Source organism: Pelmatolapia mariae, linkage group LG2 (genome assembly GCF_036321145.2).
Source record: "Pelmatolapia mariae isolate MD_Pm_ZW linkage group LG2, Pm_UMD_F_2, whole genome shotgun sequence".
Lineage (NCBI taxonomy): Eukaryota > Metazoa > Chordata > Actinopteri > Cichliformes > Cichlidae > Pelmatolapia > Pelmatolapia mariae.
The window spans coordinates 34,731,217-34,755,111 of record NC_086228.1 but is presented as its reverse complement, the minus strand read 5'-3'; the positions used below and the strand labels follow the sequence as shown (position 1 = coordinate 34,755,111).

Here is a 23,895-nt window from a genome sequence, read left to right as displayed (position 1 = left end):
GTGTTATAATCTGAAATGGGTCCCCTTCACCAATCAAGCAAAAATACGAAAGAAAGAGACAACCAGCAACTTAATAAAATGTCATCCTCGTCCTCAAGCATTATGCCCCGAACTGAAGTAAGGGCTCTAACACACCAACTTCCACAAACATGCTCATTTATTCCCCATTCCCCTCCCGTCTCCTGACAGCTGACAACAACAAGGCTAAACAACAGCAAAGCTAACATCACGCCAGCTAATATTTGGTTTAATTACATTCTTACATCGTATGAGAGTTTAGTATCCAACAATCCACAACAAAGAAATTCAGGAAAAAAGAAGTATCCTCACCAAATCACCTCAGTATCGCTGTCATCAGACAGATGTGAGCTTCTCAGACTCATCAACCTACATCGGACTCCTTTCACAAAGGGGCAGGCGCCAACGAGGCCAGTGGCTGCTATTAGACGACTAATAAATATAATGAAAAACATGTAAACATGCTAGCTGGATATATGCAAAGCAGCACATGTAAAAATGTTAAAACACAAAATCAATAGCAGTTTAAACTTGGTGTGTCATCTGGTTGGCGTGACCCATCTAGTGCGCGTCTACACCACCAGCAACCGCCGCTGCTTGTCTGTAAGTCCCTCCCTGCTAGTACATAGTGTCTTTGTAGCGTCACACATCAACAGAGCACCCTTTGGACTCAGGTGGAGCTACAGGGGGATTGGAGGAGATCTGACCCCTGGCAGTGGTGCGTGAACATGCCCTCATGGCCGTGATCCAGATCCCCAGCTATGGGTAGTTAGCACCACTGCCTTGTGGTTGTGTCGGGAGTGACAAAGACCAAAATCCAGAATGGAGTCTCAAAGTTGGTTGGATGGCATTCTTGTCACTGTCAGGAAGCTCCTGCATCCTCCCGCCGTTCCAAATATATCCTGGCACTGGATCCAGAAGTCCCAAATCACACACACAAGTCACAACTTCCAGCAAAAAGTCGTCGTCCTCATGGCAACCGATGGATTACACTGTAAAATGTGCGGTGCAGCTGCAGCATGAAAACTGAGGGAACATCGTACATTTGTTTGCTGAACATACGATAAATGTACATTTTGAACCTTGAAACAATAAGGCATTTATGATTCACCTCAGCTTCAGAGCTCTGATCACTGATCAGTTCAGAGAACACTGTTATTTTTCTGAGGAATTATTTTTATTAAAACAATTCTCTGGATTTTGAACAGAAGAAGTGCTGTGCACATCATAACGACTGACATTCTAGGATTGATTGTTTTGTCTTAAACCACTGTACTGGATAAATCAATATTTAGCCCTGGTAATGGAGCACAATTAAAATGTCAAAGAAATAACAATTCATTCTGATGAAGACATGAATGCTGTTATTGTCATAGTACATCTAGAGGGCATCACAAAAGTCACTGTGGATTAAATATTTAGAGACCACAAATATGCCAGCCGACCAAGTAAGTCTAGAAATATTTTGCCGAGCACGAGAAACCTACCAGTGACACCAGAGGCAGCTTACAGGAATAGTTCTCACGGGTATTACTGCTAACCTTCATGACAGTTTCATAACTGTTAAGATAAAGTAGTAGACAAACCAATTAACCGACCAACATTGCTATCGTCTCAGAGCTAATCTTTTTTTTTAAGATGTTGATTAAAATCTAGCTTCATGGACACATTTGAGTGAAGAGCATATGAGCTGTACATGGAGAATGCATGAAAACGGTTTTGGAGAATTAAAAAAAGAAAGTGTTTATGCAGGCATGGCACTGACCCTTCTCCACAGCGGGACAGGGGGGAGGATGACAGGGCAGTAGCTCTGTGGCAGGGCGCTGTGGATTCTGCCCACTGGCTGCCTGCCTCTGCCGCGGCTGCGGTAGCATGTAGGGGTGGGGTGTATGTTTGTATCGAAAGTGACGCTGCGCTTTTGGCATGGCAAAGCCGCTGCGTGATACGCCAAGAGCATCCAGATTTACCACAAGAGGAGAAACCTCAAGCAGCTCTGAACTGGAATCTTCTGCGATTATAAAAAAAGAGAAAAACCAAAGCAAGAGGAAGCAGGGAGGAAACAAATAAAAGGGACTTTTTTTTTTTCGAGAAATGTTCGGCATGTTTTCCATTGCGAGAGGAAATCTCTCGCTCTCCTCTTCTCTGTTTCGCGAGTAGCATCGGGAGCTGGCTCCCACAGACAGCTGGACACAGGGAACATGTAATCAGCTCGACCATAGGCATCCCGCACGCCACAGGGTTCACCTCCCTTTAACACAAAAGTGCAAGTCACACCAAGGAAACATGGGCTCAAAGGCTGCACACAAAGCCCAAACATGTGGCAGATTGCTCAATGCAGGCCAGCCCAGACAGAGACACAGAAACCACAAGTCTGTCACTGCCTCCCACACATGACATGAACTCCACACAGGGTCACTGCTCGACACGACAGCTGCAGCTGAGCCTCAGAGCCTCTGGCTGACCTCCGCTGATAGAAATCAACCTGCGCTCGCTGATCATCAGCTGTGGTCTGCTCGAGCTGGCACCGAGATCTTGGATCACATTTTCCCATAAGTCACAGAAATTTTCAGAATGTAGGAAGAGCCTGGTTGAATGGGTGATAGTCAAAAATGGAGAGGATGAGTAAAAAAGGAAAAGTGCATGGAATTTTTTTTATCAGTGTCTGTGGTTGGGATCTGGGCCTGTGTTATGTCCTCCTCTACATGCACAGGACTTGTCTGGACATGCTGCTATGTGACTCGGCCCAGATGGAATCTGTAGGACTGAATGTTTCTATCAGTGCTTCAACACATTTACATCACGCCTGCAAATCTAATCTACAGAATTTAAGGATTAGGTTTCCAAACAGACTACCTCCCATAAGTTAAAAAAAAAGGTCCCCCAGTGTTGATGGTTTCTATAATTGTTCTGACCTGAAGGAAATCAGTGACACAGTGATGAAATTAGCTGACCTGATTTATGGGGTTTCAGTCCTGCTTTTTTAGAGTAGCTTTGCATGACTCACAATTAAAAATAATCCTTATTTACCTGACACTGTCCACCTGTGTGAAACAAACAGTTTTAGCCCTTCTCCCTTTGTGGGAGCTTTTTTCTCCACAGACTCTGTCGTCCTCCTCCACCCTACAAAGCTTTTCAGTGTCTGATGAGCTGCAGGAAAAGTGTTTCATCAATAAACAGCGCTGGTAGAAGGCTAAGTTCACAGGAATAAGGACGTGCTGGGTACTGAAGCAGGGGTTTTCCTGGAATAAAACAGGCCTATAATTAAAAAATGATAAAAATGGTCACAAATGCAGTAGTGTGCAAAAGTCTTGAGCCACCCCTCACATGATGCAATTCTCATCCAGGCTTTCTACTTGTTCCTTTGGACACTGGCAGCTTTATTTCACACATTTTCAGTACCTGACCAGGACTTTTCTGTTTAGCTGCTTAACAGTGACCTATAAATCATTCAATAATGGAAAAATGGCACCTAACTCCAGGGATGAAGAAGTTCTGTATGCACATATAGCAGACAATTTACAAATAACTCATTTTAAATCAAATCTTTAGGCACTTTGTTACTAGTGGCCTGTCACAAAAATAAATAATACGTTCCCATTTTTTACAAAGATTAAAAAAATTACGCAGTTTAACAGACAAAGTGGCACGAACCAAAAAAGGCGATTCCCAAAGAGCTGCTTATTGTAAATGTATATCCATATCTCAGCACGGTGTGCAGTGTATCCTTAAAGAATATGAGGAAAAAGAACAAGTGGAGTACAAAAGAAGTGACAGGCCTAAAAAACAAGTACAGCAGATGAACAGTATCTGAGACTCATGTCTTTAAGAAACAGGAAAATAATTCAGGAAGGACCTGAGAGAGGGCCTAAAGACACCGAATGAAACACTATCAGTCATGGATCGGCCTCCCCAGATCCCGGACCTCAGCATTATTGAAGCAGTGTGGGATCATTTTGACAGAGGATGGAACAAACAGTCGAAACATCCAAAGAACAGCTTTAAGAAGCCTGGAGAACTAGTCCTGAAGAACTGATCACAGAGCTACATGAGAAAGTTCAGGCTGTGTTAAAGAATAAAGGTGGTCACGTGAAGCTCATTCAAACTTCACAAACTCTGTTTTTTTATGCTGTATGTTTTGATAAATCACTGAACCTCGCATTTCTCTAGCAAGATAGAAAGAAATGAGTGGTGGCTCGCGACCTTTGCACGGCCCTGTATTTTCCACACAATGCTGCTGATTTTTCTTTGAAGACCAAAACATCTTCGGTACATGTCACAACACTTTGATGTGGAGTCTGACTCACACACATGCTCCACACTGATGCTGATGTTGCCCCATGTCTGCTGAGCGTGTGAGTTGGAAAATATTTGCTAAAATATTACCCACAATTCTCATCAGGTAGGAAACAATTGTTTTGATGGACATGTGGAATGCTTTCAAGCAGTCTAGCCACATGTTCTAAACTTTCCCATCTTTATTTAGAAGTGAAACCAACCTCAGAGTGAACCTCAAGTGTCGGTAATAACCCCTTCTTCCACTGAGAAAGCACAAAGCTACAAAAACGGATGTTTGCATCATGCCTTTGTTTCTCTGACTAACCTGAAGTTCTGTTTACAGCCTGTCTAATTGTCAGATTGTATGCATGTGTTAGCCTCTCAGCCTTCTTCTAAGCAATGCTTGCCATAGAAGTGTGCTTGAGGAGTATAATTCTGTTATAACTAACAGAAATAGTGTCCTGAACTAAGAAAATTAGACCCAGATTATAAGACATTTCTCCTGTACCTTCCAGGCCCTGGTTAAAAATAGTTTGCGACACTCTGGTATTGATATCAGAGCGCCTCTAGCACAAAAAAGGTACAGCACATTTTTAAAGCAAGCGTGCAGGTCATTGTGTCAGACAACGCCTTTTCATCACGCATTGTTTTTCTTGATAAACGAAGGAAATGGACTTTCCTTGCATCTAATGCGCACATGTCCCGTGAGCCGCTGTGTTTCTGTCACGCTGGCAGATATCCCTGTTCAGAGCTCGTAGCCTGGGGAGAAACGGCATGAGAGTGGAAATAAATGAGGCACATCATGGGAGAGTAGAGACAGATAGACAGACAGATGGAGGAATGACAGGAGGCACTTTCCACAGAGTGAGTCATGGAAAGCTCCTCAGCGGGGCAGAGCGGCGTTTGGGTCAGCGCAGCCTGCCTCGCATTCCCACCCGCTCTCCTCGAGTCGTTACTCAACTTTTATTGAATGTGAAATGTAAAGAGAGGAGGAGGAGGAGGACCAGCGCTGTCTCATTCTCCTCTGTTTCTTCTCCCCTCACCCTCCTGTCTTCCTCTATCTGTCCACGCTCGAGCATGTCACGCAACAGGAGCTCAGCCTCAGACGGTTAATGCAGACAAAATTAATTTCCTGATGTTCATTCCAGTCGGACACAGAACACGCAGGAGGAAAAAAAGAAGCGGCTCTCCGGTCCGGCATGAAACTGGGAGTGTTTCTGCTCCACCTTAGCCCGTAACTCTATTTCCAGACCTCTCAGTTTGGACTGAATCCTGAACGCATGTTTAGATGATGTTGCAGAGGGAGCTTAGGGGGTTCCTCTGATATATAACCTGTGTGCATTCATATTAAATAAACTGTTGGTGTTTAAGAATAGAAGAATGTTGTTTTCCAACACGCTAGGCTCAGATCGAGGCGGTGCATGAGCGCAGGGGGTTAACTCCCTTTAGTATTAAATATATCTGGTATGACAGCAATTTTCAATCTTTTTTTGAGGCTAACCAAATGAAAATATCGACTTATGTCTGTGAATGTGCCTGATTGTCTCTATGGGGTTTAATAGTTTAAAAAGTCTCATTCCTGCTCGGGCCGCTGGTTGCTAAATCTGATTACACCCCGTCAGACAATCTCTTTTTGTCCGCTGCCCATCTGCTTTACACGTTATCGCCGTGCTTTCCAGAGTCATGTGTTGCTCAGAAATCCTCCATTTCAACATCAGCAGACTGTCACTGCATGTCCCATGATCACACCTAGTGGGAATCGGTGGATGATCACTGGGGCAAGCGGGTAAGAAAGAGTGGAGGAGCTATGCTTGTGTGTGAGCGGCAATCAGCTGATGTGCTGTAGGCTTAGCTTAGCTTCTAGCCTAAGCACATAGAGAACTGAAGGTGCTGGAAAGAATGAAAGAGAAACGTAAAAACTGCTAACCACAGAGATAAATAGGGGTCTTGCGATATGAGAAGACGGGGAGCATGAGAGGGGATGATAAAATTTGGGAGTGCTGACATTTTGACAGGTCTAGAGAGGAGCCTCAACTGAGCTGTAACCCCCCACTCCGCCCTGAGCACTGCTGTCCCAAACAAAAGGCGCAGGATGAACGGGGAGGTCTATGACCCTCGCGGATAAGACCCTATGATGACCTAGCAGAAACAGGAAACAGGAAGTGTGACCCGTGACCTCTACGGGGAGGTATCCTGTTACACAGCAACATATGACTGTGCCCAGCGACAGAGAGTGTGAGAACGCAGCAGGAAGACTCAGCTGTCCGGTTCCCTGACAGTTCAACGAAAAGTCAAGAATCAGCAAAGAAAAATTAGCACGAAAAAGACAAACAAACAAACAAACAAGCCCTCAGCTCAGAGTCACAGGTAAAAAATAGGAAAATTCCCCTCACCGGTGTTCCTGCTCAGCAAGGCGAGTGCCCGCCTTGTGCTGCGGGGTTTTTATAAGCCGGCTGTGTGATAATTACACCCACTGGGGTGGTAGTGGTGTGGGAGCGAAAGGGGTGGCATGGGCCTCAGGATTGATTGAGGGTTTGGGGAGGGGGCAAAGATGGAGGGAGAGGTGGAGGTATGGAGGTAAGGAGGAATGGGTGGCAGTGGTAGAAAGGATGGTTGGGACTCATTAGCAGGCAGACTAATTGGGAGGAAAAGGCCCCTCACATGCTCTGTCTGACCTCACAGTCAGCAGGGGAGAAAGCCTGGGGTGGGAGAATGGTGTGTGAGTGTGTGTGTGTGCAATCTGTTGGTTGGATTTGTCAAGTTAAGGAACCACAACTGCTCAAATCCTAAACTTACCATGAATTCCTAAGTCTCCGGAAAACGAAAGGATAACACGCATGCACGGTGCGCTAACAGGGGTACACAAACGCCCTGCAGCCCCTTCAGAGGTTTACACCAGGTGTCACACTTCATTTAAAGCACCCCTCGTGGGCTCGTACCCGCTCACAAATATTAGCATCCCCTCTTTCCTCTCTGCTGTACGTGGAAAAAAAAAGAAAATAAAAAAAGACGAGGAGGGCGAGAGGACAAAGCCCTGAGGGGATACATTAAAAAAAACCGCTTCAAAACCCTCTCAGTAAATAACATCAAACAGGAGTCAGTCTCTTTGACTGGAGTACGTGTAATGACTAGGTTAGCAAGTTTACAAAACAGCAGGCCTAGTAGACACCCATAGAGTGCATTAGTCCTAAGTTAAAGGCCACTGCACACATCTCTACAGTAGTATTCAGTAAAGGGTTTCTTATTTATATATTCCTGCTATATGAGCTTCAGTGTGTCCGCAATTAATTACTACCACTGTGCACAGTGACTCAGGACGAGTGTTTCTGTGAGTTATGATATTAAAGAGTGCATTCTGCGCGAGCATGCACGAGGTGTCAAGCGCACGCCGCCCAGGCTCTGGTGGCTCGGAGGAAGTGAGACTGCGTGATGGAATTTGTGGCGCTTGGGATCTGGTTTATTTTCCACCCTGGATTCCTGTCCTACCTGCAGGATTTTCCCAGGTTCTGGCTTCAATTAGTCTGGGAAGCTGTGAGCAGAAGAGAGGTGGGTGTGGGGAGGAGGGAGGGGGGGGGGTCTTGGGGTTTTAGGGGAGGGATAGAAGGTGGGGGCTGGAGGAGCGAAGGGCGACAGCGCTGCAGTCTGTCACACACAACTCAGCACAGCTGGGGAGATGGAAAGAAGTGAAATGAACAGGGAGGGATAGAGATGGATGGAAGTAAAAGCTAAAATGTTCAAATAGCTGAAAATGAAAGCTTTGGCTGGCAACGTGAAGAAGTTATTTTTCAAATTACAGAGCAATTATAACAGTGTCAGATCAAACAGCTGTGTTTTAATGAAACTGACTCATAAAAGATGCATTCCAAATTTAAGCTCTCCAAAGAGTGTCGTGTAGCCAGAAAAGGGGGGCTGTCAGAATAATCCCAGGAGGTCTGACCCTCCAAATGGCAAACTCATCTGACAAATGAAACGCTCTGTAATCAAAGACCAATCACATAATTGCTCTATTTTGCCACTAGCTCAACCATCTCCTGCCAGATTAGTTGTTCAGAGGAGAAACTTGATACTCTGGGAAGTTAAACAGATGTTCAGAAAAAACAACAAAAAAAACAAACTAATCCCCTCAGAACAAGAACACATCATCAATATAATATGTTCTAATTTAGGAGCGCTAACGCCCCTACGTCCCCTGCGCGCAAGAACTTCACGAAAAACGAAAGTGTTAATGCAGAGTCACGTTCACACAGTCCACTTCTCAGCAAGAAAACCAGGAAGAATCGCCAGTCTGGCATCAAAAGAATATCTCCAACCTGACGTCAGAGCCGGGGAGAGAGCGAGCTCGAGCACTCTCGTCTTTATCAGCTCATATTGCATATACAGACAGGACCTCACACGGGAATTTGTTACACACAGTGTTTGCATGCACAAAAATGTCCGTGGCTCCTCACAGTCCCGCACTGTTTAAAGATTCCAAGTCGGGAAGCAATAACTGAAGGAGAAAGCCATTTCTCCTCATCCATTTATAGTGTGCGGCTCACTTTAAACTTGGCTACGGCTCAGTCATGACATCAACTGCTTCAGGCGTGAGAAAACGCTGTTTTATAAGCTGAGGCGACCGGCTCTGAATTTTTTCCTCTTCTTATTGTGTTTAGTTTAGCCTCACAGAGGCACAAAGGCAAGGGGTCCCCTGCCAAACTGTCTCTGTATCTGCTGATACTCTGATCAACACTGACAACGTGAGAAATGACACATTTCCGCTGCATAGTTGCATTTCACAGGGCCATCGTCACGGAGCACTTAAGAGTGGAGGAATGAAACATCAGGGGGATTAAAGTTGGAAGGAAGTCGATTTTTTGAGGGGTCCCACGTTCCCTCTCGCTCTTGGAGAGTGTAGCCCCCTATATTTTACGACACAGTCTTACATACTATGGTCTGGGACCGATTCGCTTTTTGAAAGTGGGTCAGTACGAGCTGGAAGAACCGTTGATCCTGTTCGCTGCTCCAGCCAAAAGGAGAATAATGTTCATTCAAATGGAAAACGTGCACAGGAGAAAAGAGCCTTATAGGATTTGCAGAAGACTGTATGCAAGCGACCCCTGTCCAGCATGCAGAGCTGAATGCATATCCAGGACTTACATGTGCACATTCATCTGAGCACGATCGTCTGTGAATACTGCAGGTTTTAATCAACATGGCACTCCGCTGTTTGCCTTCCTGGACCATTACGCAACATTACTATCTCACCGTTGGCCTGTCCTCATACACTTTGCATATAAACAGGGCAGATGAAAGTAATTATCTGTGAGCCATGGCCCCACTCTTTCATATCACATGGTTAATTAGTTGCTTTTAGCCCAGCATCATCTGGAACTGGTGGTCTTTCAACTGGCGGGGAGGCGGAGACCTTGTAAAACTGCTTTTAACTGAACAACATCACTTTCTCCAGTGCCCTCGGTGGTTGTTTACAATATGCAAGCGGAGAGCAGGACCATGAAATGCGGTGTATACTCAATAAACATTTAGCAGGATTAGAAAGTATGTTTAAGGCTGTGCCTCTCTGTTGAAGAGGGATTTGATCCTTCCCTGTTGGCAGGTAGCTCTGGGTATGGTTATGCTGCCAAGTCACTTGGTACTTGGTACACAACTTGGTTTCAGATTTGAAATTTGGCAAATTGTTATTCTTGGCCTCCTAAAGGAAGGATCCCACTGAGTCTGGCAACTGTTTTTAATCAGCAGGTAAAAGGTTTGTATGCATTCATGTATTTCTTAGGTATGCCGAAGGACTTTGACGATCCCCTTCTTTTTCTTCTAGCTCAACCAGGGGGTTAACATTTGTGGCTGGGAGTAAAATCTTAACTGGTAATACTGGCCCCTAATGGACGGACAATTCTATGCAGTCTGTGAAAACTTGAATACATTGCAAGTAGCAGCCAGACATTGCTAATCATTGATCATTAACTGGTCATAACCAAGTGTGAGCAGTTTGGTTTTTGCACTTTGCTGGTCTGAAGCGTTCAGATATGTGGACGGTCCAGCAAATTCACCCCTGAACAAGTATGGCCTGTTTGGAAGGGTTGCCAGGAGAAAGCGTCCTCTCTCCAAAAAGAGCATGACAGCATGGTTTATATTTGCAAAGCTCCATCTGAACAAAACACAGGACTTCTGGAACAACGTTGTTTGGACAGACGAGACCAAAGTGCAGATGTTTGACCGTAATGCACAGCGCCATGTTTGGAGAAAAGCGAACAGAGCACATCGGCTCTCACATCTCTTACCAACTGTCAAGCACAGTGGTGGAGGGGTCAGAGTTTGTGCTGGTTTTGCAGCCACAGTATAACCAGTATTCTAAAGTCTGCGCCCATTATTAACATCACTCTACCAGTTTATTGGTTGAGCTCCCATACTAACATGCCAAAAAAACCACAGTGGCAATAATAAACATTAGATCTATGACCATGTTAACAACAACATCAGGCAAATGGACATTGTGCAGATTAGCACTTTTATTGTGTCTCAGAGCTCCAACTAAAGCAAAAGTAATTTTATTTTTATGAAAACTAATTAGTTTCATATGTTTTGATAAGAAATGTTACAAGAAAATTACAAATTACTATCAAGATAAACTCGGTGAGCCATCTTCCCCTAAAATTCCAATACTTTAAACTTCTCAGTGGGCTGATTTACAGCAGGACTGTTGCAGCAGATTGCACAACATTGCAAGGTGTTCCTGTCATTTTGCACGCCCAAGTATAATGGTGATTGGTTTTAAAAATATTAGTGTAATCCTATTTCTGCAACAAAAGGGGGGAGGGAAAGCATGGCTGTGAGCCATGAACAGTTTTACTGCACATGAAATATGCAATCAAGTGCAGTCATTCTTTTGTCAGATGTTAATCCAGGCCATTGAAGTTAAGATCTGAAGGGAAGGGGAGCCGAAACAGAAACACGCTTGACTCTGCTGCACGGTCATCAGATATGAGACTAAAAGCTCCCTTGCGAATGGTCAATCTGCATAAATATTAACCGATTGCGTAAACAGAATCAAAACCCCATAAACGTCCACATGTTTGCCACATCATCAGTACAACATGGGAGCCAATTAGAAATGGGAATTAGGTTACTGAGAACATATGACTTGACTGAGTTCATGCTTCCAAGGGATTGTCTCAATGTCTATAACACAATGAGCTCAGTCATTTCACTAAACTGCATTTTCTTGCAAAATCTCATCAAAAGCCTATCAGGAACTCGATCCACACGGTAAACAGTCTGCACTGCAGCAGCTCTGCTTGTAATCATATGGCTACAATTGTTTATCTGTGCCGATGCAGGAAGTTTTGAAAGGCTTATTACATTAAAGGGTATGTCCTGTGTTTTTAAGCTTAAAGGATAATTCAGGTTTATTACAGCTTGGCTTTTATTTTGGTCATTTTGGCTCTCACTCCTACTTATAATAATAGTGTACAAAATTGCTCAAAAGAAGGCTGAAAGGGCAAAAAATGCACAGTCAGGTGATCACACTGATTTCACACTGAAATTATTACACAAAACATCCATCCTGGTCTCTGCACTGAGGGATTATTATTGACATTTTATGCTTTCTTTGCGTTTTAGCACCAAATAAAATGGTTAAACAGTTTTTCTTTCCCCAGTGAATGTCAGGAACTTTCTCTGGTGAGTCCAACGTCTTCACAGCTCACAGAAAAGATGGCCAAAACTATAAAAAAAATAAGACCCACATTTTTAGGAATGAGCGTTTAAACTGCCTAACGTATGTAGAGCCAGGATGAATCATGTATGGTGGCGTTTGAAGGCAGCAGGAGGCATCTGACACATATGAATGAAGTAATGCTGCAGAAGTAAATGATAGAATTACACCGTTTCAACCCAAAGCCCTCTGAATTTTGTTTTTTCTTGAGGCTCTCTGGGGGAGTGGAGAAGGGTCCGGAGCTACTTCTTAGATCTCCCAGGTTCCCTTTTAAACAGGAGAATCCACCTACACAGGGCTACAACATCCTAAAGCTCAAACACACTCGTGTTAACATGCACACATATGTGTGTATGCATGCGGGAGGGGGCGAGGGGTAGTCAGCTGGAAGTGTTGACAGCTACAAGTGCAACCACCAAGAATCAGGAAGTGCCGGCAGATCTGTGGGCTGATACATGAGTTCGATCCTGCATCTCTGAACAAAGCCAGCCTGCTCCAACCGTGGTTTACATGCCAGCGGAAGTGGTGGGAAAAAAACAAGGGCTTCGGCCTTGATGACAGCTGGGCCTTTTGTGGATGGAGGACACGCATCCTTTCATATTTTGGCTGCCATACGGGAGAATTTGTGTCCAGGAAGAGCTTTTTTTTTTTAACAGTTTCCAGTCAAAAGTGTTTTGCTGTGTTTAAAAAGGGCAAAATAGTAAACAAAGCATCCTCATTTAACATCTTTGCTTGGCTTGTGCTGACCCCCACAGGAGCTGCAGAGCAGGGCCTCCAGCAGCTCGGGAATCAGTGTCCAACTGTGAGCCAAGAAGCAGAGCTAATGGGAGAGTGGACTATCCCACCTCTGCAGAGCCGGAGCTATAACCATGAAGGAAATAAAAGAGCACAGCTCACCTGGTTGATGTGTTTGAGTTTGTCTATGATCTGGCTGATGACCGGCTCAGGTGGCTTGTTGCTCCTGGACTCTGAGCTGGGGTGCAGTCGTTTAAGGCCGGGCCCAGGATATCTGAAAGGATGGGAAGAAAATGCTTAATAAGCCTTATGTTTATGAAACTCTGAAGAGCTTCAGTGACTTCAGGCTAAGCTACCTTTGTGGAAGACACAAACAGGGCTTTTATCACCATCTAGTGTTGAAAAGAGGAATCGCAGGTCTTCTGGGTTTTAGTTTCCGGAGCTAAAAAACTCATTTGTCAATGAGCTCTGACCAAAGAACCAATTTTCCCTCACTGGAGAAGCTACAGCTACAAAACCAGAGACGGGTTGATATTTATCTAAGATCTGCTGTTTAAAGACAGCTTAATGTTATTAATATAGTTATAAAGGCTGCACTTCATCACCCATCACATGCTAACTCTGAACATCTGCCTTCAAGAGACAGGCTGCTACATTACTACCTTCTTTGACATTTTTAAGTGTTTCAAGGGTGCCGACAACATCCCCAAAGATCTTGAACTATCATGTAAAGTTTGGCTGCTGATTAATTTCATGCACATTATCTGCTCAGTTAGTAGCTTTTTAATCATCTGAAGTTAATGAGAGAACATTAGCAGAGATGTATTTTTGCCCTGCTTTAGCTGTGTGGGTATATTTAGGTAGAAGCAGCACACGGGCAGGCTCTTACATGCCTAAATGTACGACTGAGGAAGTGCTGCTCTGTTTACACTTGTGTACACTATGAAGAGGAGGAGCTGGGGTGTCTGAAAGGTAGATTTCTCCACAGCTGTTGTCTTTCATGTTGAGACTTTCCTGCAGGTGTGTTTTTTTCACTTCTGACAGTCCCAAGGGTTTAACCCCTTCCTCACCGCACGCTCGGAAGGATGAGACCGGCTAATTCTGCTTGACTGAGACGAGCACGTTTAGGTGAACCTGAGTCAGACATGTCTCTCTCAGGTGCCGCAGTGGAGAGCGGATGTCACGCTGCAGCGTTTATGTCGTCTGCCGTGTTGTTGTAAATGTTTGAAAAGATGAAGGACGAACTATTTTAGAGGAAATAGATTAGCGAGAGTGAAAAAGGGGCCTTGAAAAAAGAATCTGTGCACACGTGTGTGTTTGTGTGTAAAGTATGAGGTCATCCTTTGTTCTCTCTCTTTTAAACAGCCCTGTGTGCACACTCCCCCAACACACACTCACCTATGAGCTGCCGTCTCTTTTCATCAGTCTTTCGTTCTCCTCCAAGTCAGACTTTTCATTAAACTCAAATTACATTTCCCCACTTATTTATTCTTCTTATTATCCATGATCTCATCCCTTCTTCGCTGCTAATTATCACATGAATAATGGAAAAACGTGTGATCAATTAAGCAGAGGAAAAGAGGAAATATGGTTAAGAGGAGGGAGGATTAGGACGGGGAGATTTTGAGTGACGATAAGAAGCCGAGGCAGGTTAGTGTTTCACATGATAAGTGCCTGTCAGATAATTTTACCACAATATAATTTAGCGTGTCTCACCGTTAAACCGTTTTTCACCGCTGATAGTCTCAGTTGTCGACTCTCGGCTCGTTATCCAATCCTACTCGTGTTATTGTTCGCTGCCAGCAGAGCTGATCACATCAGCTCATGCTTGCGATAACTTAATCTAATGCAACACCAATTACCACGCTGCCATTAGGTCCAGTGTGAGGCTGCCACCTCTCGCAGCAAAATAACCCGCAGAAGTAGAAGAACACTTCCTACTACACACACACTTTTATACAAACACCTTTTTCTGTGCCTAAGAATCTTGTCTAAGACACACACACACACACACACACACACGCACACACACACACACACACACACACACACACACATGATTGTTAACACTGTTCCTTTGTTTTAATGTCGCACTGAGAAAACACAAAATTCAGAGTTCATACAAACAGCTGTGATGGAGCAGTGGGTGGGTGAACTTAAGTCTCATTAAAGTGGGCGCATTATGCTTCATACTTTTATTTTTGGAGCGCTGCATGATTCTAACTTCAACATAATCCTCATTATTCTTTAATCCTCAATCCTTCCCTGTCCTTTAAGCTAAATTAAGCCAAATTTCTTCCAGTTGGCTGACCCCTTGTAAATGACAAGTTTGAACAGCAGGTGGGCGGAGTTGCTTACTTTCCATCATCATCAGTAGCTCTGCTCTTCTGTACTGATGTATCATTAAAATGGTGGTAAAAACTGACACAATTATGCGCTCGTTTTATTCATCCCAGCTGCCGTAGCAACGGTACAATGCGGCAGGTTTCAAAAAGCGGTGCACGACGGGCAGAAAGAGCTGCTAGCGACAGTCTGACGTTAACTTTGTCATACGGTGCCATTCACATGGCAGGTATAAACGTCCTTAAAGCCTTAGCTCTTATTGTACATATGCTGAAATCATTGAAACGCTGACCATTTGTAATATGAGCATCCACCTCAGTAACAGCATATTCACATGGGAGCCTCTAAGGAAGAGGATAATGGTTCCCTTTTAATGGCTCCTTGAAACGACTTATCTCGTCTCTTGGCCAGTCTGCACTGGTCCAGGTTGAACTTTCTCAGAAACTGTTGATGGACTGCCGTAAAATTTGGTTTTGCTACCCTACACGCACAGACGAAACATGACACTGACTATGAAGCTCGCGTTGCCTTAACTTTAAACCATGAGGTTAATGTTTGAGGGTGGGGTGAAATTGTTCTAGACCCATAGCCGACGGAGGTACTAAATCATTTGCTTTAAATCAACTGTGATTTAAAAAACATATATACAGATATCCATTATTCTCTATGATATCTTTGGGACCACAGTAATTCTTACATGTACCACATCACATCAGCTGTCATGAATTCAGAGCCTCTCAGAGTGTGACAAACCATTTCTGCTTTTCATTGACCCAATTTGGCACTAATGGCATTTCTTCCTTGTAAAGAAAAGTTGTGGATTACACAATTAGATGAAATCTGCTGAGGGAATTCACGTTTTCCTCAGAAAGAATGGAATTAGCTTTGGTGATACTTCAACTTTCTTCACCTCTTTAAGTAAAGCCAGTTTTTAAAAATAAATTTCATACAATCTTAAAAACTCTGAACTTTCCCATTAGGCTCTGTTATTCTTTGTTTTAAGTGTCTATATATTTAAATAGCATTGCCGCTGGCACAGTGTTAGCATAAAGAGTCGTATCTGACTCAACTCAAGGCCTCACAAGACATTTAGCATAGCATGTGCTGTAGGCTCCCAGACAGCTATAATTTAACACAACGCTAAAGGATGACAGTGGGCACGGAGCATGTGGCAGTCTCTGAGGCTGAAAACAGAGTTGAAGCCCCAAAAACTGCAGTTCCTTTAGTGGCCACTTGAATCCGGCTCCCATCCATGTGGATTTAGGCTTACAGTTTGGCTGTGACCTAGAGCTCGACTCCACCTATCTGTGTTTATACTCCTGGTGCCTATTGCAGCAAGTGTCTGTGCTTCACGGATGCAGCTTGCTAGCTAAGCTGGCTAGGGACAGCTAACTTAGCTAACTTAGCACTCCATCTTCATGTCCTTTCTTCTGTTTTTGTCTCACTCTACCTCCTTCACTACATCCATGAATCTTCTCTGAGATCTCCTTCTTTTCCTCCTGTCTGGAAGCTCCATCTTTAACACCTTTTCTCCAATATATCCCCCCTCTGCACATGTTCAAACCTTCCCAGCTTGATAGTCTCATTTCTACTCCTGTCCATTCTGGTCACTCCCATCTCCAAACCATACATCGCATCAGGTCTCACTACCACCTTGTAAACCTTACCTTTCAGTCTTTCTGCTATCCTTCTGGTCCACATTTACTTATTTCTGGCTGCAAAAATCAACATGGCAGCAGCTGAAACTCTGACTTTAGGTTTGAAAGTCACAGCCCAGAAAAACGAATCTTTTATATACAGTCTACAGCACTGACTCGTTTGCACTCATGCTGACCAGTCTCTGCATGATTCCACCTTTGTGAGCTGCGGTTCAAAGCAAAGCTCATATGAAATATGAATTTAGAGCAAAAACTGAAAGAGTTTTTTCTCAAACAAACAAATCTCCAAACAAGAACAATTAGTGAAAAACTAAATATGATAATGATTTTCCATCTTCTGACCTCCTCTCAGTCTCCATTGTCACAGTCCCCAAAATGAAACATTCACGGTCGACACCGAATCTTATCTTTGAATCACTTATCACACAGGCATGAATTTACACTGTCATTAGATCCAAAAGAGGAATGTTTTGAGTTGATACGGCGTTACGTTTTTATCACAGTTATCACAGTAACACTCTTTGATGTGGTGAAAAGTGTTCCTCCTCTGATCTGGCTTCCAGGTGTGATGGTAAACAGAGCCCGATAAAAGGCGCCTCATTTAGCTCCACAGATCACTCCTCAAGTATCAGAGACATTCAGCACCCGACCCCTCCAGTGCTTATCCTCCCCACCCACCCGGTCTAAATTTATCTGCATGAGACAATGCACTGAATGAATGCCACATTTGGCTCTGAAGAAGGTCCTATCTCGGGAGATAATGGAAGATGATCCAGAACAAATCTCGGAGTGAAAATGCACCCGAGTGAATCTGCAGACATATGCCCTCGCAGGTGACATGGAGAATTGCTTGCCGCGAGACACTGTAATCTCTCCATCATTTTGTCTCCTGTTCCTGCCTCCCCTGCACCTTCCTGTCGCACTGCTTGGTCCAGCTTGTAATCATCCCCTCAGGACAGCTCTGCCCCCTTGCCAGCCTGATATCTCCTCCTCAGACTCGGGTTCTTTTTTTTATATCTTTGTGCAAGAAGTACTGAACTTATTCTCCTTCATCCTTGGGAACAAGAGTTAAAACATCTCCCAGTGCTTTTATACTAAAATTTGTGCATCTACACTGATTTAATTCCACACATGATTTAAAAGCCTAAAAATCCTATGATATCTGTAACTATGTGAGCCAAATTGAAATCGGGGCCAGCTGACGGTGCAGGCGGAAAGAGCGCTGAGAGTTGTGATGTGTGAAGCCAAAGGACAGGGGTGAAATGAAATATTGTGGAAACCGAATGCTGTTCTGCGGGGTGCACAGGAGACGCTGGATGAAGGAGGAGAGAGCGATCGAAACGGCAATTAACTAAGCGAGAAGAAGGTGACAGTGTTCCTGACATTAATAACATCCCATAGAGCCAAAGTCAAGATTTACACTCGCACTCAGTGGGTGAGACGGTGGGAGTGGGGGGGCCTTGTGGGAAGCTCATCAGCTCTGGGAAAACTTGCCCTTCAGTTCACCTACACTCCTAGATGTGAAGCTGGAGGGCTGGGAATTCAAGAATGGGAGCAAAGTGTTTGTATAAGCGATCATTTAGAGAGAGCCAATAAACTGTGAAGTGCTGATTCGCAGTCTGCAAACAAAAACCAGACCCCCGCGTTACCTGTTTGTCATCTCCTGCCCGTTCCAGCAGAGGGAGTGGTTCACTGGAGCAGGCTCGCGGCTGCATAAGGCCTCCCCGAGACCACTGTAAAAGGAGCTGAAGCCTCTCAGGCTGGTTATGAAGTCCCTGAAACACAAAGGCAAAGAATACAAACGTCAGTTAACACCATCATCAGTGAGCGGATCAGAAAACAGCAGAAAAAGCGAAAGGAGGCAGGGAAAGTGCAAGAGAGGGAATTCAGCTTAGATAGCAGCGAAAGCAACTCGATTAGATCCCCCTGGAGAAGGAGAGAATAAAAGAGGCCAAAATGAGCAGTGTCTCTATTCCTAATTGACATTAATCTGGCCATTGTGCTGCTGAGGCCAGCAGCCCCCGCTGGGCGTCATTACACTGTTCATTTAAGCCTGTTACTGCATCAGAAGTGCTAAAAAAACCACTCAAGCGGAGAGAGACCGAGCCAGAGCATCACGCGCAAGCAGGAGGGGACCTGTCGACAGCGTCAGGGGCAATATTTGTCTGTCAGGGAAAAATATTGCCCCCGTGGCACCCTGGAGAGACAGAGAGCTGCTTCATCATAGGAAGAGGTCTCGTTCTGGCGCCCGATTTCCTCACCTGCGGAGGTCTGCCAACGTCTCGTCGGGGTCCGAGGATGACGGCTGAGCCCCACGGGCTGCGCCGGAGGCGGCCAGAGGCTGGGACGGAGGGGATCCGACGGAGCGAGAGGCCCGCTGAGGAGTGTGTCCGCACATCCCGCTCACCTGCCCAAGAGAGAGAGGAGATTAGAAAGGAAGATCTCACTTCTCCCCAGAACCTCTTCATCACCACTTATGTGGCACCGTACCCACTTCCTGCTCCTAAAAGCCTCTTCATTCAAGCAGCGGTGACACTGCAGACGCTAAGAACCTGTCAATACCAAACTGCCGGCCTTACCCAGCTGAGCACCTCTGCAAATTGTCATCTGTTTGGGATTGTTTATTTTTGGGAGGGATGAAAGCACCGGGATTTGCATAACAAACAAGTCATTGTATCCTCTGCCAGCCATGTTCGAATTTGTAATCATAACACTCCAAAAAAAAAAAAAAACCAACCTCCAGCCTCTCATTTTGCTGCTTCTTTCCCGTATAAATGCCATTGTGTTTCACACCAGAGACAACATAACAATAATAAATAAGGAGTCCTTCTCTGTCTCTCAGAGATAATGGAGCTGGCACATTCTTTTCAGGTGCAATAAAAATGCAAATGGCTGTTAATGTTTAGCTTGTGGTTTAATGATTTGCCGGTGGTTTAATTTCCCTGGGGAATACTGGCCGGGCTTAATTCTGCCATGTAATGTTAACAGCTAATTGTGCCCAGCTCCCCTTTAAGTGAAAAGGCTGGCATCACTGCTGCTGAATACTGATGGGATCCGATAGAGCGGCGACGGACATCTTCATCTGGAGCTAACCGAGGCCACATAACACACACACACACGCACACACACACACACACACGCACACACACACACACACACACACACACACACTTAGAAATGCATGCACGCACACAGATTTTTTCAGCATAAACAAAAATGAATCATTTCATGCAATTATTCATTTGAGCATAATGCACCTAATCCCATTAACATGATAAACACACACTCCTACATAATATACTCTTTGCAAGCACTTGCATATCTTACAACAGCGCACGCGCTCATTTATCGCACGCGTGCTGACACACTGAAATGCTGATCGGCTGCAACACGGAACCATCAGGGTTAATCAATACAGCCTTGTCATCCAAGGATGGTGTTAGAGACTCACACACACACACACACACACACACACACACACACACACACACACACACACACACACACTCCTGACAGTCACAGATGGCTGAGTTCTCCTGCACTAGGCATTTACCAACACACAGCTTCCCTGACTAGCCATCTTCCCTACCGTGTGCTTAAGGGGATATAACACACACACACACACACACACACACACACACACACACACACACACACACACACACACACACACACCTATTTGAGCTCATTGTTTCTTCCACCCCAATCTCTCCTTCCACATCTTCCTCTCGTGCGATACGTTCGTTCTCGTGCGCCCGGAGCAATTGCCGGTGCTTCCACGGGCCATGATTAATGTGATCGGAGCTGCGTTTCTCCTTTTTGTTTGAGCATTCTCGGGAAGCCGTAGGGAAGTTGTGGCACAAGGGAGAGGACTGATTCAGCACGCACGCCGACACAGCCCCACCCCATCCCTGCCGATTGTTTTCCGGATTCTTCAAGGAAGGGGCTCATTAGTGGGGTATTAATATTACCCAGGGCTCGACTAACACAACCAACAGGAGAGTCTGCAGATAAAGCCCGCCTCAGCGGGACAGCTCAGAAATGCACACTTTTATCTGCATCGGGCAGCCTGTGCCTTTCTCTCTGAGGGAGAGAGGGGTGCTGGCGGCCAGTAGTACGAGTCACACAAACCTCGCAGCCCAGACTTGGATGCACTGGCATACCTGCATCTCGGGATCCATGTGGCGCTCAGCATGTGCAAACATGGTGTAGAGATGCACCGCAAACAAATCAATGGAATTGCACACAGCGCTGGGACCAATGTGAGATCGGGCTTTTGCTTTCATTATGATCGTGAGGAGTTTTTAATAAGCAAACGGCTTCAGGAGCAAAAGACGATACTATCGGTGTTATAGGATGGCACGATGCCACGCACAGCTGTAACAACATACTGGAGAAAATTTAGTGAGTAATGCTCGTGCTCCAGAGAAGTCAAGGCTCAGGGGACAGACTGAGTCAGCACTCAGCCCCCATCCTCCTCCTCCTGTCACCAGCATAGGAACTAACTTCTGTTGAAATACACACTGTACACTGAGACAAAAAATCTGGACTGGCTGTAAATTCATGCTTTTATGTCATCTTTGCATCATTTTTAAGAGGTATCAATCAGAAATCAATGAATAGACTTCAAACTGTTCAGGATGCAGCGTCAAGGTCGGTTTTAACGAGTCTACGATGGCTGCTCGTTTGTTTCAGAATTGATTTTAAGATTTTACTGACTCCTTTTAAAGCCCTTCATGGCCTGGCTCCATAGTGCACACTAGAGCTGCCGTTCCTGTACCGACCTGTGTGCAGCCTGAGATCCCGCTAACTGTTCCAGCCTCACGTTTAAAGATAAAAGACGATCGAGCGTTTTCTGTTTGGGCTCCTCGATTGTTGAACGACCTGCCAGACTCACTCTGGCCTGCTTGGTCAGTGGCTTCTTTTAAATCACTATTAGAAACCCATTTATAATGCAGGGCCTTCTCATAAATTTGATGATAGATTTTATGTCCTTTGTTTTTGTTTGTTCAACTTGTACATTTTATTCATTATTAGGGAGTCACATTGATTTTTTTATGTTACACTTGCATGGGCTGTTTTAATTGATATGCAAATTTTCATTTTTAATAATTCATTCCATTCTGTTTCCTGTTTTATTGTGAAAGTCCTTGTCCTATGTGCAGTGTGTCTAGTTTTGCTTCCTCTTGTCCATGTTCCATGTATCTTTGTATCCACACCAAGTTTCATGTTTTGGTTTTTTTATGTTTATCTTCAGTTTCCCCAGTTTAGGTTATTGTTTAGCTTCACCTCTGCCTTTTGTTTTGTAATCTTTTCCCAGCCTTGATAAACGGCTCGCTTTCTGTTAATATTCAAGTTTTCTTCCATGTTCCTTTGTGTCTGCATTTTGGGTCCTCTTCGTCACTCCATACTGTTACAATAGTGGTTTACACTTTTATCCAACCTAAGTGAAAGATTCCTGGTTTGATGCAAGGAGGAAACACAAATTCCTTCGGAATTGTGTCAGGTAGGGCATCTGGAAAGGAGCTGAAAGGAGCAGTTTTTTGTTTTTAATTTAAGGAAGTAAACTTTTTTAGACAAATAACATTAACTTTCTTTTAACCCTAGGAACCTCTCACTGTGAGCCAACAGTGCTAAACATGCTTTGCTGTCAATTTAATTTATGTCTTTACATGAAAATATCTGGTTTCAAATGAATCTCCTTTTGTTCAACACAGAGGAAATCATGCGTGCTCAGTGAACACGTCATCATCGTTATCATCTGAGTTATCATAACAAATGTTTCCAGATTAACAAGAAAACTATTTCCTCTGTATTTTTATCTTATTTCATCGATTTTTATTATTATTTTTAGCTGAATAAAATGTTTTTTCACATGAAGTTTTAGTTTTTAGTTTAGTTTTTGTATAATGAACTCCGTAATGTCACTTAATCCTCAGCAGACTGACGCCAAAAATAGCACATGTTTTAATGATCTCTGTTTGGACATTGTGTTATTCCATGATGAGTTATTCAATCCATGTTCCAACATATATATATTAACTTAACTTGCTCAAGCAGTCACACTACAGTATGAGTGCAGTGATTTTCTGGGTCATTAACCAGCCGTGACTGATGTGTGCTCAGTCGATCCTTCTGAAGCTGTGAAGTGAAATTCGTGTGGTGCTAGTCCACAACAGCAAGCTTTAAAAAGTGCGGTACAATGTAAGGTAAAGCCCCACATGATGAAGCAAAATTTGAAATAGTTATATTATTAGTTACTGCCAAATGAATTAGCATTATGCTGATGTGTCACTCCAACACTGGATCACACTAAAAGTAAGAGCATTTGATAAAATAAGAAGGTCTCAATAAAAACAAACACTTGAAACTGTTGAAGTAGATTACACATAAAAAGTCGTTCATCCAAAGGCTAGTCTGGTGGGTTAAGCTATAATCTGATGAAAAAATGAACCCATTCTGATGTAGATCAAGCAGGACCTTTTCATCAGCGTCTTTTAGCTGGGGCCCTTTTAAATTCACACAGGGAAGTGAAAATATGGATATTGTGCCGTCTGGATTGGAAATGAGGAATTGTCATCGAGTCTTTCAGACTGAAAAATATTGTCGGACTTGGGTTTGATTCAAAAGTTTTGCTTGCGTCAGTCTTTGCTGGCTGACTCACAACCACAGCCAAAGATCTCAAGTCCCTGTGATTTAAAGTGGGTGTGATTAACCGTAGCTGTGGTTACTATTAGAGCGCATTTCAAATCCTTTTCTCTTAGCAAACTATTTCAACTTGTGGAGTTCAGGTGTTACAATATTAATTGTGGCTCCTGAACCATGAGTGCAGCTCACTACACATGTACGTTAGTGTTTCTTTCACTGGCCCCAACCTTGGTTTATACACAGACAGCAGACTTCACATAAGATAACTCATTTTTCATGGCACTTGAGAAACCTATTGACGTATCTTTTATAACTGTGAGGTCTCTCTTAATAAATTCATGGCTACATAGGTTGTAGGGTTAGGTGTCTTTTAGTTTGTGATTATTACCCGCATGTTCCCAGACCATATCACAACCATAACGTTAACAAAATTCAATGATTGAGAACTTATTTGGTGCCTGTTTCTATTTTTCTGAGAATGAAAGCAGCCCGTCAGCTCAGATTGGTTCT

At 44.1% G+C, this 23,895-nt stretch overlaps 1 protein-coding gene across 1 annotated transcript in view; it reads right to left on the bottom strand.

The window, feature by feature from the left end:
- Positions 1 to 23,895, bottom strand: part of gpc3 (glypican 3) — a 129,195-nt gene that overhangs the window by 19,997 nt on the left and 85,303 nt on the right. Inside the window, exons 4-6 of the mRNA XM_063487933.1 lie at positions 18,999 to 19,144; positions 18,387 to 18,512; positions 12,899 to 13,010 (exon numbers count right to left, since the gene is read on the bottom strand). Of these exons, the coding sequence (XP_063344003.1) occupies positions 12,899 to 13,010; positions 18,387 to 18,512; positions 18,999 to 19,144 (384 nt within the window). The remainder of the gene's footprint in view (positions 1 to 12,898; positions 13,011 to 18,386; positions 18,513 to 18,998; positions 19,145 to 23,895) is intronic.